Genomic DNA, 16,767 nt, shown 5'->3' with positions numbered 1-16,767 from the left:
GGCTGGCCCCAGTCACCATCAATGCAACCCAAAGCAGCAAGGCTGACACTCAATAGCTGTCTGCCGCCCCCAACCTCAGCTTCACCTAAGCTCCACACCATGGGCAGCAGTGTAGGGAGCTGGGGCCTGGGGACCGGGGCTGCTTCAATCAGCAGTGCCTGCTGGTGGGGACAAGGAAATTGTTGCAGGGAAGGTTTGGGGACCAGTAATATTATTCACTGTAAGAACCGACTATAGTTTCAACAGGAATGACACCAAGGAAGACCTATTTGTACACCAGACTGCCATAAAGAGGAATAACCCCAAGAAGTCTCTTTGCTGTGTAGAAGATGGGGAGACTGGACTTTGATTTGTTGAGGTAGAAAAGGGTATGGAGGCAGTCAGTGTTATAGGTCCTGCTGGTGCTCCAGTACAAGGCAGTGAATATGTAGCAGACCATAACCATTATACATGCTCTCCATGTCGCAGGGGTCGCAAGGTAGACCAGTGAGACAATATGTATCAGGGTCATAGACCACCATCCGCTGAGCTAAAGACAGCCTGGAGAGGACAGCAATGACAAGGATAAAGAAAATTGAGGAGATGAGACCCAAGGTCAGCAGTCACCTCAGCCTGGGTACCACTCAACTTTAATTACCCATGCAGACTCCCAGATAACCCTAAAGCACAGGATGGCAAAGAGACAAAAGCAGCCTATGGGTGCTGAGTAAATGCCAGCTTAACATCTCTACTACCATCTGATTTAGTCATCTAACAAGAAGAAATGAATAAGACATGAACCAGAGACTGGAGCTAAAGTCCTTAAGTCCTTGCTTTTGGCCCTGTGCCCAGATGACTATAACTATCTGCATTATCTAGGCAGCACAGGGTTTTTGTTGTTTTTACCTAAAGATGTCTCTTTTTGGTAATGGCAAACTTTTTTTTAAAATAAGCCTTGTTTTTCTCAATATACCTTTAATGGTTTTTAAATTGTTTGTTATCTGGTCAAGTTGAGATTTTCAAGAACTTCATTTTTAATTTATAATAGAAGTTGACATGTTGATTTTTTCAAAAATTCCATTAGATAGCTGAGTATCACAGATCAAATCACCTAATCTCTTTCAACTGGAGTTTTTCTTCTGTAATAAATGGAAGCAATATTCATATGCAGATTTATAGTAGAGAGTGTTTTTACAAATTTTTATTTAAGGTATTTAAGTTCATGTATTTCATATATACAGATTTAGGAACATAGTGATACTTCCCACCTGATCTTCCGTCCGCCCATGATCCCACCTTTCTTCCTCCTCCTTCTCCCATTCCCACTCTTAATTTTTACAAAGATCTATTTTCAGTTTACTTGTGATCATAAAGTTAACCTTACACTAAGTAAAAGAGTTCAACAGAAAGTATGAAGAAAAAAAACCCCACTATTTATCAATATGAGAGACAAGGGCTGTAAACAATCATCGGATCTCAAAATGTCAATTTCACTCTAACACATTACATTTTAGGTACTCTATTAGTTAATGAACGACAGCTATATCTAGCCTAGAAACACACCCTTCCTGCTCTCAGCTCACAACAGACCTTTGTTCAAGACCCAGCCCTCCCAGTTCTTGCGGCAAGTTGTGCAGTTGTTGAGGGGTGCCTGGAGGGTAGTCATTGGTAGGATGGTAAAGAGGGTGGCAGGAGGTCCAGAGCTGGTACAGTCAGCTGAATCAGAGACTGAGCAACATGAATTACCATTCACCAATAGTACTGAACTACAGAAATGGTTGAGGACTCTGCAAGACAAGGCATCCTGAGGAGTGCAGAACTGGATGGGGCCTCCCTTCTTGCTCCTACTCCAGCACAGACACAATCCCCACTCTTAACAACTGTATTACCATTGTCCCTGGGTACTAGCACCCTCTGCACAGCAGAGTCTCCTGTGAGAAGGGACTCAGAGGGTTCAGGCTCACATCTCCCTATGACCTCAGACCTGGAGACCTTTGCTTCTTTGTTTTGGATTTCTTCACTGATCCTTGAGGCCCTCAGGCATAAAAGGCCTGATTTTGCCAATAACCTACCTCCTCATTTACAGCTAGAGCTTGATTATTTCTACACATATAAAATTTCAAATTAAATCCAATTGCCTACACCTGGAGACCTTTTCACATACACCCTCTTTCTTGTCTTTTGCTTTGTTTTGCTTTAAACCTTTGTATACTACCTCCAGTGCTTTTTATACATCGTATAAGAATAAGACACAATACCTCTGAGACAACTTCTGTTATTCCTTTCCTTAAAAATAGAATCAGAACCTGGGAATCAGTTTATTTCAAAAATTCAATTAGTTAAATTTCTACAATAACTATTATCTTTGTCCTGATGCTTTCCTGTGGGGCTTCCTCTGAACCATGGTTTGGAAATTCTCTTGGGTGCTGGCATATTACCCTGTGATATTTCTGATTTCCAGAGTTTCTGGAGCTTGTAAACTTGTGTGTGTGTGTGTGTGTGTGTGTGCATGTTTTCAAGAAAGCAAATCAAGAATCATTAACCTTCCAGTATCATATCTCAGATCCCATCATTCACACTTATAGAATGAGTAATTATCAGTCTTTGAATACAAGGAAGTTCAATATATGTAAGTTTTTATAAACATTCTAAAGACTAGCCTAACTCTTTTTTTTGTGATATTACCTTCTCTTTCAGCTGAATTTTATTCTGTTTCTGAATACAGTTAGAATTCTGGCTACCAAAATATGGGAGACCAATGCACTTGGGCATGACATGAGAAAGCAATACAGGTAATTCCAAAACAAGTACCCATCAGAGGACATATTTTGGTTACTATTTAAAGAACAAATCTTAATATCTACAGGAGATACAGAAATGTCTGTAGAGGATGAAATTTATGAAAATGTATTTTTGTTTGGCTCAGTTTTGTGGTTTATTGGAAAAATAAATTTTGGAAAAATATAGATACCTCCAAACCTTCCCAATGTGCTGAAATTCAAAATATATGTTTAAGATGTGTTCTTGGCATATTTGTAATTTTCAATAAATCAAATGAACTCTCAGAAAATAATTAGTTGATAATCTTGGCAAGCAGTTTTACCTGCATTGTAAAAATATATCATAACTGAAGAATCAAGAAAGTGGATTTGCTGTATTATTTCTAATATTTCCATTAAGTTGGTACCTACCCAATATAATTTTTAATAGAATTTTCAAAGGTACAGATTGAAGGAGATTCATTATTTAGTCTTTCATGAAGAAAAGGAAAAGTTGATTGTAATCAATATCAAACTCTTTAAGGTTGTTTACGTTTCTCCTAATGATTTTAGCAATTCTGAATAGGGGGCCTCTATCCAATCTCATACAAATATCCAGTATTCAGGTGGATGTGGATTAGTTAACTTGAGAGGGAAGTAGAAATGGAAGGATAGAGAGACAGAGATAGAGACAGAGAGGGATCTGCCATCTGCTGGTTTACTTCCCAGTTGCCTGTAATAGCTGCAGCAGGCTGAAACTAGGAGCTTGGAGTTCCAGCCAGGTCTCCCACGTAGATGGCAGGGACCCAAGAACCCAAGCCATTGCTTGCTGCCTCCTAGGGTTCTGATTAGCAGATGCTGGGATTAGGAACGTATCCAAGACTTGAACCCAGGCAATACAATATTTGCTATGTCTAATGCCCACCTCAGCTTAGTTTTTATAAACTCTATACAAGAAAAAACTTATTTCAGCCTCAGATAGTTGTGAAATGCTATCACAGAGACAGAAAGTAGGAAATCATAGCCAACATTTTGACCTTGTTTCACAAATATTCTCTAAGTACTTTCATGATTTAGTTCTGTCCACCATTTAGGCAGTGTAGAGTTGAGTAGCAGAGAGTCTGGATATAGCCAGGAGTCGATATGATGCATAATATGAACAAATTAGCAGCTGTTAGCTCCAGTTTTTTTTTTTTTTTAAGATTTATTTATTTATTTTAAAGTCAGAGTTACACAGAAAGAGGAGAGGCAGAGAGAGAGGTCTTCCATCCGCTGGTTCACTTCCCAGATGGCTGCAATGGCTAAAGCTGCACCAATCCGAAGCCAGGAGCCAGGAGCTTCTTTTGGGTCTCCCATGTGGGTGCAGAACCCAAGGACTTGGGCCATCTTCTGCTGCTTTCCCAGGCCACAGCAGACAGCTGGATCAGAAGTGGAACAACCGAGGCTTGAACCAGCACCTGTATGGGATGCTGGCACTGCAGGCAGTAACTTTACCCACTACTTTACAGTGCCAGTCCCTCCAGTTCTTTTCACTGTGCTTTAAGTACCAGTGTTATCATATGAATTGTGCCTAACTGTAGTAAAGAGCCTCTGCTGCACTAATAGCAGAAACCTTTCTATCCTATGCTCTAATGATGTGGTTTCTCTCTTGTTGTTACCGGAGAATGGCGGGGTTCTTGTCTTCACGCAAGAAAGAATTCAGGCATGAGACAGAGTAGTGGAAAGTAAAAGGTAGCAAAGTTTATTAGGGTAGGGACATCTGTAAGAACGGATGGGCACCTCTCCAGCTCTCCAGACAGGACCTGAGAGAGAGTGCAGTTGCTTGGACGGGGGGAAGGAGCAAGGTTACATGGTTGAGTGGAGAGATTACACCTGGCCAGGCAGGCGGGTGACTCAGCATAGAGGCTGAGGGCTGAGTGCGCAGTGGGGTGTGTGTTAAGGAGATGGGTCTTGCTTCCCCACCTCTGCTCCTCTTGGAACAAAGGGCTTTTTGGATGTAAATAGAAAAACTTCTATCTGAGTTTTCCCCTGAAGGTATTAGATAGGAGGAAGGCTAGCTGGCGCCATCCTGAGTTTAGAGGAAGGGTGAGCAAGACCCCCTGGAGAATGGGGATCTGGAGCAGGGTATTTGAAATGCAGATACTGGGCTGCATTTGGGAGACTGTGAAAGATTTGTCAGGCAGAAGGGACTGGGACCCCCCACTTGGCAGGTTATTGGGTAGAAGAGGGCAGGGCAGGATGTGAATACTGCCCCTGAATCATTATCAGGATGACTTTGAGATGCAGATGCATATGCTGGACATAGATGTCTTCTCTTTAAGCCTGTCACACACACATAAACTCATATCTAACTTCCTACATAACAATGTCACATCCTTTTGGAGATGACATAGGCCACATGATGATAGAACAGTAGAAAATGTAAATATCCTGCTATTCTTACTACAATGAAAAAGTGTAGTGGTATCTGAAAGTGATTTTTTTCCTCCAGTTTTTTTTAAATAAAGATTTATTATTTATTTATTTATTTATTTGAAAGTCAGAGCTATAGAGAGGAGAGGCACACAGAGAGTCAGAGTGAGAGAGAGAGAGAGAGAGAGAGAGAGAGAGGGAGAGGTCCTCCATCTGATGGTTCATTCCCCAATTGGCTGCAACAGCCAGAACTGTGCCGATCGATCGGAAGGCAGGAGGCAGGAACCTCCTTTAGGTCTCCCATGCAGCTGCAGGGGCCCAAGAACCTGGGCCATCCTCCACTGCTTTCCCAGGCCACAGCAGAGAGCCAGATCGGAAGTGGAGCAGCTGGGACTTGATCTGGCTCCCATATAAGATGCTGGCGCTTCAGGCCAGGAGTTAACCTACTGTGCCACAGCGCCGGCCGCTCCTCCAGTTTTGAACATAAGCAATTTTTTCTATAGTTTTGAATTAATTGCAACTTGCATTTTCAGAAAAAAATTGCCCATGATATTTGAGAAACTGTGATGGGAATAAATGATGACTTATCTAAAAATATAAATAGAATAGGCAGTATTTAGAGTCAATTCATGGGAGTTTTTTTTTTTCAGAATAATTCAAAATAATATAAGGAATTGAAATAATCTAGTATTAACAATTTAGCATATTTTATGTAATCTGGTGCCCAGAAGTTTTTTAGAAGTTTGAAGTAATTAATTGGAATAGATCTAGACTTAGAGGAGTCAGAGAAAGTATTCTCCAACCACATACATTTTTATTCATAACTTCAGAATACTCAGTATTCCAAATCATATCATATATTAAGTGACATACAAAAATCTAGCGTAGACTCTGTCTTTTACTGGGAGAAAAATGTGAAACCTACTTGGTGGTGATTTGAGAATTCAATTTAGTGTTTAGTTTCTGAGGCCTTACATTATAAATTTCAAAGAGTTTCTCACTTTTAGGTAGATCTATGAAAATTAAATCTGTGTCTCTTAGCCAGCGCAGTGGCTCACTAGGCTAATCCTCCGCCTTGCGGCGCCGGCACACCGGGTTCTAGTCCCAGTCGGGGCGCCGGATTCTGTCCCGGTTGCCCCTCTTCCAGGCCAGCTCTCTGCTGTGGCCCGGGAGTGCAGTGGAGGATGGCCCAAGTACTTGGGCCCTGCACCCCATGGGAGACCAGGAGAAGCACCTGGCTCCTGCCTTCAGATCAGCGTGGTGCGCTGGCCGCAGTGCGCTGGCCGCAGCGTGCCGGCCGCGGCAGCCATTGGAGGGTGAACCAATGGCAAAGGAAGACCTTTCTCTCTGTCTCTCTCTCTCACTGTCCACTCTGCCTGTCAAAAAAAATCTGTGTCTCTCAGTGATAATCCTGCTCTGAGGTTTAATGGAGTATTTAAATTTATATCTACTCATTTCTGTCCCTTCAAACTTATCAAAATGTATTTCAAAAAGCTCATGGAAAATGTGATATGGAAAATTATGCATGTGTTTCAAACTTTTTTGTGGCAAAATAAACTTATCTTCTAATTTCACTTTTCATGAACTGTTTTGAAATACCTTTATATTTCATTCATTGTTAGGCCATTTGTATTTCTTCCTTTGAAAAATGTCTGTTCATATCCTTTGCCCAATTCTTAACCAGATTATTTATTTTACTGTTGAGCCTCTTGAGCTCCTTATGTATTCTAGATGTTAGTTCTTCATCAGATGCGTAATTTGCAAATATTTTCTCCCATTCTGTTATCTGTCTCTTCACTTTGTTTTGTGCAGAAACTTCTTAGCTTAGTGTAATCCCATTCATATATTTTTGCTTTTACTGTCTGTGCTTCTAGGGTCCTACCCAAGAAATCTTTGCTAGGACCAAAATCTTACAGAATTTCCCCTATGTTTTTCTCTAGCAGTTTGATGATTTCACCTGGTGAAAGCAACCAACTCAAGATGTGACAGTAACATGGTGGTTAATGTTCAGTATTTTCATTTGCTTAGTGTCCTCCATAACCTCAATTGAGAAAGGAGAGAGAGATATATAGAGAGACAGAGGCAGAAGCAGAGACAGAGGGAGAGAGAGAAGGAGAGGGAGAGGGAGAGGGAGAGGGATTTAATAAAATTAATAAAGTACCAGTAGAGATGCATGCTGAAATTCTATGTGCATAGAAAACAGGGAAAGATTAATTCAAGAACAGAAAGAAAAAGGCTTAAGAGAAATAGGTTTTTTTTAAGTTAAATGAAAATTAGAGATTTTCCAGATTCATTCACATGGGGAGAGTTCACATAGGGAAAGGTGCCACAACAATTGGGCATCTGTTTTCTAAGTAGGACAATGAGTTCCCAAACCATCTGCTCCTTTGTATTTTTCTCATGGCTTTGCCCTTGGATACAGAGCCATTTCTGTGTTTCCAACAATTCAAAGGAGCCCTATCAGTTGGTACACAGCAGAACCATTGCATTAGACATCTATGCCTATTTAGAGATCCAGGTGATAATGATGTACAAACAACCATGGGTGTTCAGATGGATTAAAATGCTTTGAAGTTATACAAAGTGTTCTACCAATGTGACGCGATGATGGAAAAAGTGTGCTCACTACTCAGGGTTAGGCAACCCCTTTACCACTTCTCTAGGTGTTTCTGAGTCCTGTCAAGTTGAAACCTAAAGTTAACCTTCACATCATCATATGGAAAAACTCAGGACTCCTCCAAATACACAAGAAAATGTATATGAAGATCCAGTTAAGGGAAATGATGCCAAATAACTTAGTTTGCAAAAAATTACCTAGACAAAATGGAACTGTAGATACTTTGAGATAGAATATTTAACAAAGAATATCTGGAGAAGAGAGGGAATTGACCACATGTAGCTCATAAGAAAATGTGAAGTGTCTCTAAGAATATGCATAATCAATGATAAATGAAGTTTCAAGTGTAAGAAGAAACAAGGGAGCAGCTCATTTTAAAATGCTGCCCGTGAAAGTAAATGCTGTTAACACGGGTGCAAATAATGATTCTGTAAGTCTCAAACACAGAAGACTTGAGACAAGAAATAAAAAAAATGTAACTTAATAAAAATGGTATCCTTATAAATTGGTATCCACTAAGCAAAAGGAATGGAAGTGAGATGACAGAAATTTTGGGGACACTAATTATGAGATGTGAGAAGAAACTTCAGGAGGTAATATAAAAGTGATGGGAAGAGGAAGGAAGGTGAAAAACTAGCAGAAGTGGTGGGATCTGAAGAGGTGGAGAAGAGTCACCTCTATTAGTTCCGCTGTGTTCCAATTTCTCCACACACTGTTGCTACTGAAAGGGACTCTAGCTGATGAATAAAAGGCTTGCCATTCTCCCCAGGAAACTCGCCAAATCGACACTGGTCCTTGTCCTGGTCTTTGGAGTGCACTACATCGTGTTCATTTGCCTGCCCCACTCCTTCACTGGGCTTGCCTGGGAGATCCGCATGCACTGTGAGCTCTTCTTCAACTCCTTTCAGGTAAGGAGTGCTGCGTTGTTGCTTGGTTCTTGTGATTTGCTTCCTCTGCACCCTCCCTGGCAACTCTTTACTCTGCTGTGCTCTCTGGCTTTAATGCACCTGTCTCCCTGGAGCTATGAAAGGGTGATGTTCTAGGGCACCTGTACTTTTCTACTTTATAGCGGTCAGGTTAATCCCCGGAGCACAGCAGGAGCAGATCTGAAGCTGTTTCTCACACACACAAGCCTTGGCAGAGAGATAACAAGGCTCACTGTTGTAAAATATGTAGCACCTGCCCATTAGGGACCTCTGCTTGTATGTATGGAAAATAAATGAGAGCAAAAGAAGGTGAAGGCAGGGCTGAGGAAAATGAAAAGGGAATGGTAGTCAAAAAGAGGAAGAGATCGCTGTCAATGATGTCTCTCATCTGGAGGTGCAATTGTCATTTCTCTTGTAGATTACTTACTCTTTGCCCTGTGCGCTCATTTGCTGTCTCCTCCTGCTGCCTCAAATCTTGTCTTCCCACAATAGTCTAAAGAATCTTAAAAATAGAAATCTGATCCTGCCATTCACTTGCTGAAAATATCCAAAAGCCCCTGGTTGCACTCAGAATAAAATTAAAGTGCCAGTTTCTGGCATACACAGCTCTGCATAGCATGAAACCTGCCTGACTTCTAACCATGCTTCAAGTTGCCTCCTAAGTTTGCACCACGCTATTGCTTCCATATTTGCTGTTTCTCAAGCCTTTGCTGTCTTATCTCAGAGGCTCACCCTTGTCGTCTCCATTGCCCGGAATGCTTCCCCCCAATAGTTACATGTCTGACTTCTTAACCTCGTCATTCTAACACTCTAAGCAGCTTAGGGGTCTTTGCTGAGGTCTTCCTCTAATATATCCACTCCTTTGTTCTCTTTAACATCACTTATTTTATCTTCATAGTCCTATTGTCTTATATTTTTTCTCATATGGTTGTTTGTATCTCATCTATGTCTCTTATTCCAGAACAGGGATTGTCACACCCAGCAGCTCCCAGCATACCCTATAAATTCCATAGATATTTTTGAGTGAAAGTTGTTTCTTTGGGGCTGGCACTGTGGCATACCAGGAAAAGCATCTGCCTGCTGTGCCGGTATCCAATATGGATACTGATTTGAGTCCCTGCTGCTCCACTTCCAGTCCAGTCCCCTATCAATGCACCTGGGAAAGCAGCAGAAGATGGGCCAAATGCTTGGGTCCTTGCATCTACGTGGGAAACTCAATGAAACTCCTGGCTTCGGCCTGCCCAGCTACAGTTGTTTTGGCCATTTGGAGATTGAACCAGTGGATGGAAGATCTCTTTCTCCTTCTCATTCTGTATCTGTGCCTTAAAATGTTGATTCTTTGTGTCTTTACCATATACTATTCTATGTCCATAGTTTCCAAAATTCAAAACTTATCTATAAGTATTTTTTAACAAGTCAGGAAGTAGAGGATGAAACATATGTGATCATTGAGTGCTAATATAATTGAAACTAATATAATAGAAATAGCTTTTCAATGATATGTTTTGATACTCTAGTGCAGCAAACTTCATGAATTGCAAGTGGGCTAACATTCTTTTTGGTTTTGCAGGGTTTCTTTGTGTCTATCATCTACTGCTACTGCAATGGAGAGGTAGGTCTGCCTGAAGGAACCCTGGACTCCCCACAAGTCTAGCTCTAAGTAAGCTGTGGTTTAGTCTGTTTTGTGCCACCGTAACAGAATACCTGAAATTGGGTAGTTTATCAAGAGCAGACATTTATTTATTTATTACAGTTTTGGAGGCTTCAGAGTCCAAAGTTGAGAGTTCCACATCTTGTGAGGTTACATCATCCCATGGTAGAAGACAAGAGGGTAAAGGAGAATTTGTGCGAGAGAAACGAAAACCTCAGGGGATTAAATTCACAACCTCAAGCTTCTTTTAATTGGCATTAATCCATTCATGAGAGTGGATTCCTCATGACTTAAACATCTCCCATTAGGACCCACCTCTCAATAGGTTACATTGCATTTTGGGATTAATTTTCCAACATGTGGACATTGAGGGCATGTTCAAACCATAGCAGCTGTAAATGACCATCACAATGTGACCTGAATCTCTAGAAGGTTTCCAGAAGTTACAAGACAGAATGGAAGGGGAGAAGGTAGATATTTTAATTATAAATTATCTTGAGAAAGCAAGAATTAGTATAGTTTCTCATCTAGTACTTTTAAATATTGGTTGGAAAACCTGATGTTAAAAAAAACCAATTGGTGGCTGGCGCTGTGGCTCAATAGGCTAATCCTCCACCTAGTGGCGCCAGCACACCAGGTTCTAGTCCCGGTCGGGGTGCCGGATTCTTTCCCGGTTTTCCGGGTTGCCCCTCTTCCAGGCCAGCTCTCTGCTGTGGCCCGGGAAGGCAGTGGAGGATGGCCCAAGTGCTTGGGCCCTGCACCCCATGGGAGACCAGGAGAAGCACCTGGCTCCTGCCTTCGGATCAGCGCGGTGCGCTGGTGCAATGCACCGGCCGTGGCGGCCATTGGAGGGTAAACCAACGGCAAAGGAAGACCTTTCTCTCTGTCTCTCTCTCTCACTGTCCACTCTGCCTGTCAAAAAAAAAAAAAAAAAAACACAAAACAACAACAACAACAAAAAAAAACAAAAAAACCACAATTGGTTGAAATATACATCAAAAATTGTATGGACAGTGAACTTTATATTTCAGTACCTACTGAAACTTTTATTCTGCTTCAATTTCTATAAGGAATCCAATGTAAGTTGTCCTGCACCAAATCCATTGAAATATTTTCATATTTTTTGAATGATGAGATGATGATGAGGTAGCATCAGTTCATTTAGGAGTTGGCTAGAGAGAAGTAACCTCATTGTATTATTCATATGATGTTGCAGCCTTTAGCATGTTTTATTGTTTGATGACTTGGCCCCTATCTTTCAAAGTTTAAACTTGCTGTAAATCCCTGAAGTGCAAGGACACTTGTTTCTGTCATAACCAGCTGATGCTTCTAACCACATTTAGGGTTTGGCTGTGTTGGCATTGTCCAGGCCCTGTAGAAACAGCTTAAATTAAGTAGTAACTCATTAATTCCCTAATTTACTTCTGTATTTCTTTTGTCTTATGTTGTAGGAGGGGTTAGCAGGTCAGGTGCTTAATTTTTTCCAAGATGAACAAATAGACGTTAGATGCTTCAGGTGATACCAGCTTTCCTGGTTTCCCCATCTCCCATTGAACTTTCCAGTAAGGCCCTTCCAGAAAGTGGCAACAGCAGTAGAATTAAATCTTCAGTAGCAAGAATGGAAGCAAGAGCCCCACCTTAAGACTGCCTACTTTCTATCTACAAAAGAATTCCAACTAATATGCTATGCCTGTTTTTTCATCTAGATCCTTCTTTCCTCATTTTTCCTTTTTCTTTATGGCTACACAAACTGAGAGCATGCTTCATGTTGAGTACTTACCAGGCCCTCTTCATCCTCAGCTGTTGTCAAAGATGCTACATATTAAAATAGTGATAACAAAGTGTTTTCAGTAATACTTGACAGTGGGAGAAAGAGCTGAGGTTCATTTTCATTAGGTCATTCATGATTTGGGCATTTTAAAGGGAGAGTGATGGAGAGGGATCTTGAGGGCTTCGTAGAGTCAGAGCAGTGAAATAATACACAAACTTGTTCAGTGTAAACGTGATTAGGCAGCTGTGTCTGCTAGTTGACAGTTATCTGAGTTAAGGTCCTACCCTTCCACTGAGATTGGGAGACAGAGGTCTTGTCTTTCTCAATGATTATGTTTAGAAAGAGTGGTTCTCAGACCCTTGAGAGAGAAGCTTCTGAGCTGCAATGACTACACCGCATGTATACAGCTGTGCCCCCTTTTAATAAATGCTCTAAGAAAGGGATGTCAGGGGCCCCTCGCTAGCTGTGCGTTGGTCAGTTCAAATGGTGAAATGTCTTGGCAGCACTGAACTTTCTTAGGCACCTTGTGGGGAGCAGAGATCATCTCAGGGGTGTGGCCCTACACTGCTGGATGCCATGCTGGAATTTGGCTGGTCTTGCAGTGCAGGGGTGTGGTGGGGTTGTCAGGTGCAGAGTTCTGAGTTCTCAATGGCACTATGTATTGTTGCTCCTCCAATATGGAATCCTGTTTTTATTCCCTCTTCTCCCATAAATCATATATATGTATATTTGAGTAATTGCTACTTCTGCTTAAATACTTGAACCTTGGAAAAGTCTTTTTACCTCTCAGTTTTCTCATCTCCAAAAATAACAACTATGTTGAAGGTTGGTTGAGGGTGAGAGGGAAAATGTAGTTGAAAAGTCCCCAGCACTTAGAAAAGCATCGTCAATGACCATTACTGTCATTGAACACAAGACAGACGCCCTTGTCACAAGGTTGCAGAGTCTCCATTATGTCTGAGGCACAACATGTTTCCTGTGGTTTAGGTTCAAGCTGAGGTGAAGAAGCTGTGGAGTCGGTGGAATGTGTCCCTCGACTGGAAAAGGATGCCGCCCTGTGGCAGTCACAGATACGGCTCAGTCCTCACCACTGTGACTCACAGCACAAGCAGCCAGTCCCAGATGGCAGCCAGCACTCACATGGTGCTCATCGCAGGCAAAACGGCCAAGCCTGCCCCCAGACAGCCTGACAGCCACGTGACTTTGCCTGGCTATGTCTGGAGTAACTCTGAGCAAGACTGCCTGCCACACACAGTCCAAGAAGAGACCAAGGAAGGTAATGGGAACCAGGGACTGAATATCCCAGTGGATGCATCTTCCAGGGCACTGGAAGTTAATGCAGACACGGACGGATGCAAAAGAGTGACTGAGGATGTTCTGTGAGTCATCGTTTGTGGCTCTGATGAGCTGGTGGATCCGGGTGTGTGAAGGTTGACTGGCACTCTTCTGCTTGAGCCTGATGACTTGCAAATCCAGGGTGAAGATGTTAGTTGACATAAGTTTTCAGGTTCCACTAATTTACTCTTAATAGATACTAACAAAATGAAAGGAGAAGTGTTAGTGGAGTGGTTTCTTGTGTTTTTTGGCAGCAATTTATTTTCCAAATTGATGTGTAATACTTGCTTTGTGATCAGTTTTTCTGCTACTTTTGGATAGAAAACATATCTATTGGGTAGAAAAAGTTTCTGTTGCTTGGCTGTAGCTTTCTCTCATGATTACCACCCTGAATATGTTAGAATTTGGTATGTGTAATTTTCCTTTTAAGAAATCAACACTCTGTTTTTCTCTTTCCCACTTTAATGTATTATTGTTGCATTCATTTTACTTGTGCATCAAGGCATTTAGGAACTGAAAAATGTATGTTGAAAGATTAAAGATCTAAGAACAAATACACACTGGAAAGTTAGTTGGCTGGACATTGTTAAAATAATAAATCTGTGACAATTAATGTCGATTCTTTCTAGGAACAAGGAAAATTGTCAAGAAGAACATTTCACTTATCCATCCTTTATGAATGCTCCCTTATGACAAACCAATCCCTAGGTATCCAGAACTACCTCTTGGTAAATGGTGAATGTCAAAATGTTTTCTTTCAGTGAGCTTGTGTCCACCAACTGAATTTGTTTGTAATTGTTAAAATTGATAGTAAATCACACAGCATCTCTCTTTTTCTTCCCTCTTCTGTTTTTTTGTTCTGTTATAAATGGCAGGGGAATAAATTAAAAGTGTTTAAAAGTTCAATTTGGGGGCCTGGCGCTATGGTATAGTTGTTTAAGCCTCCACCTGTGATACTAATATCTGATATGGGCACCAGTTTGAGTCCCAGTTGCTCCACTTCCAATCCAGCTCCCTGATGATGGCCTGGGAAAGCAGTGGAAGATGGCCCAACATGGGAGACCCTGTACCAACATGGGAGACCCAGAAGGAGCTCCTGGCTCCTCTGTATTTGAATTTGTTTCCAACTGCCGCGGCCATCTGGGGAGTGAACCAGCAGATGGAAGACACCTCTCTATCTTTCTCCCTCTCTCTATCTTTAACTCTACCTCTCAAATAAATAAATGAATTTAAAAAATTAAAAAAATACAATTTGGGTAAGTTTTCTAAAATTTCCTTTTCAATGTACCACATTATTTTGAGAACAATCAAGTTTCCCTCTATGTTCCTAAATTTGTACTTATGAGATGCATGAAGTTTGTATAATTTAAATGAAAGGTTTCTAGGTTTAAAATAAAAGGGAGGTCGGCGCTGCGGCTCACTTGGCTAATCCTCCGCCTAGCGGCGCCGGCACACTGGGTTCTAGTCCCAGTCGGGGCGCCGGATTCTGTCCCAGTTGCCCCTCTTCCAGGCCAGCTCTCTGCTGTGGCCCGGGAGTGCAGTGGAGGATGGCCCAAATGCTTGGGCCCTGCACCCCATAGAAGACCAGGAGAAGCACCTGGCTCCTGGCTTCAGAGAAGCGCGATGCGCCGGCTGCAACGTGCTGGCCACGGTGGCCATTGGAGGGTGAACCAACGGCAAAAAGGAAAACCTTTCTCTCTGTCTCTCTCTCTCTCACTGTCCACTCTGCCTGTCAAAGATTTAAAAAAAAATTAATATTCTCTAGAACAGTGGTACATAATGTTTCATCAAAAATCCTTGCAATAGCTGAGTGGAGCTAATCAGCATTGTATTCATTGTGGAAACTGATAAAGAGCCAGGTAATGATAGAGGTAGAAGCTCCAAGACTTCATTACTCGTCACTACTGCTGTACCTGTTTAGTCAAAAAAAATCATGAAATCAATCAATATCTTAAGCAGGGTGGTTATGCCAGGACCTAATTTACAGGAGTTAGTGCATAATCATGTTTTAAAAAGTGGAACAGGTCACACTTATAGCAGTTATTGTTCCATTACAATTCTGAAATGCAGATAGGCATACATCACTAACTACTCAAACTGATTCCAGTTCTGCTTCCTAAGAGTGATTTTCCATGGCTCTTTGACCCTTTGCTCCTGGCTCTGAACACTGAGTGATTCTTTATGTGGCCACCAAAGATCTGATTGTTGTCTCTAGTTTTTCCTTTTCAAAAATGTCATGCATAAATAGAAGTATTTACTACCTCTTTGAGATCACCTTTAACTTTCACATGGAAGTAAAAACATATTTTTCTTTCTATACCTAACTTCTTTCTTTTAAAAGATGTTCTAATCATGTTGTTTCAAGTGACATTATTTCACTCTTTTATAGCTGAATATTCCATTGCGTGACACCACACACACACATACACACACACACACCACACATCCTTCACACATATCACATATATCAATTCATCAATCGATAGACACAAACTTTAATTCCATTTCTTAGATTCTTTAAATAATGCTGCAATAAACACACGAGTACAGATGTTTCTTTGGCATACTCAGTTCAATTCTTCTGGATATACATGGAGACCTCAAAAACTTAACTGAAAAATGTAATGCAAAGATACGTTTATTTTGCATAAACTTTTTGAAAACCATGCACAGTTTTTCATTATATGCATCTGCTAAAAACTGTTCAAAGAAGCAATAGAGAGATACAGAATCCAGTGATAACTCTATGTCTAGTTTTTGACGGTTCATACTGTTTTTCATAATGGCTGTGCTAATTTACATTCCTAACAACAGTGTATGAGAGTTCCCCTTTATCTGTATCCTCACCAGCATTTGTTATTTGTAATTTTGATAACAGCCGTTCTAACTGGGGTGAGATGATATTGCGAATTCAATTTGAATTTCCCTGATAGTGATGTTGAGCAGCTTTGCATGTACTTACTGGTCCTTTGTACATCCTCTTTTGGGGAACATCTATTTAAATTATTTACTCATTTCATGATCTGTTTTTGCTGCTGTATTGCTTCAATTACCTATGTATTCTGAAAATTAATTCCTTATCAGATGAGCATTTGAAAACATTTTCCTTTATTCTGTAAAAAGTTGACTTCTCACTGTCAATGGTTTCCTTTGCAATGTCACAGCTTTTCAATTTGATGTAATACTCTCCTTTTTGTTTTTGTTGCTTGTCTTTTTGGAGTAATATTAAAAAAATCCATACCCAGATTAATTGTGTGAAGTATTTACTTTATACTTTCTTCTAGCAGTTTCATAGTTTTGAGTCTTGTGCTAAGTGC

General features: G+C 41.0%; 1 protein-coding gene across 1 annotated transcript in view; it reads left to right on the top strand.

Moving 5' to 3' along the window:
- Nucleotides 1-16,527, top strand: part of PTH2R (parathyroid hormone 2 receptor) — a 141,491-nt gene extending 124,964 nt beyond the window's left edge. Inside the window, exons 10-13 of the mRNA XM_070070279.2 lie at nucleotides 2,677-2,771; nucleotides 8,537-8,675; nucleotides 10,264-10,305; nucleotides 13,103-16,527. Of these exons, the coding sequence (XP_069926380.1) occupies nucleotides 2,677-2,771; nucleotides 8,537-8,675; nucleotides 10,264-10,305; nucleotides 13,103-13,498 (672 nt within the window). The 3' untranslated portion in view covers nucleotides 13,499-16,527. The remainder of the gene's footprint in view (nucleotides 1-2,676; nucleotides 2,772-8,536; nucleotides 8,676-10,263; nucleotides 10,306-13,102) is intronic.
- Nucleotides 16,528-16,767: the final 240 nt, after the last annotated feature.

The sequence above is a fragment of the Oryctolagus cuniculus genome, chromosome 3 (assembly GCF_051225735.1).
Source record: "Oryctolagus cuniculus isolate XC-2025 breed Fujian yellow rabbit chromosome 3, ASM5122573v1, whole genome shotgun sequence".
Taxonomy (NCBI): Eukaryota; Metazoa; Chordata; class Mammalia; order Lagomorpha; family Leporidae; genus Oryctolagus; species Oryctolagus cuniculus.
This window is presented reverse-complemented; position numbering and strand designations above follow the sequence as displayed.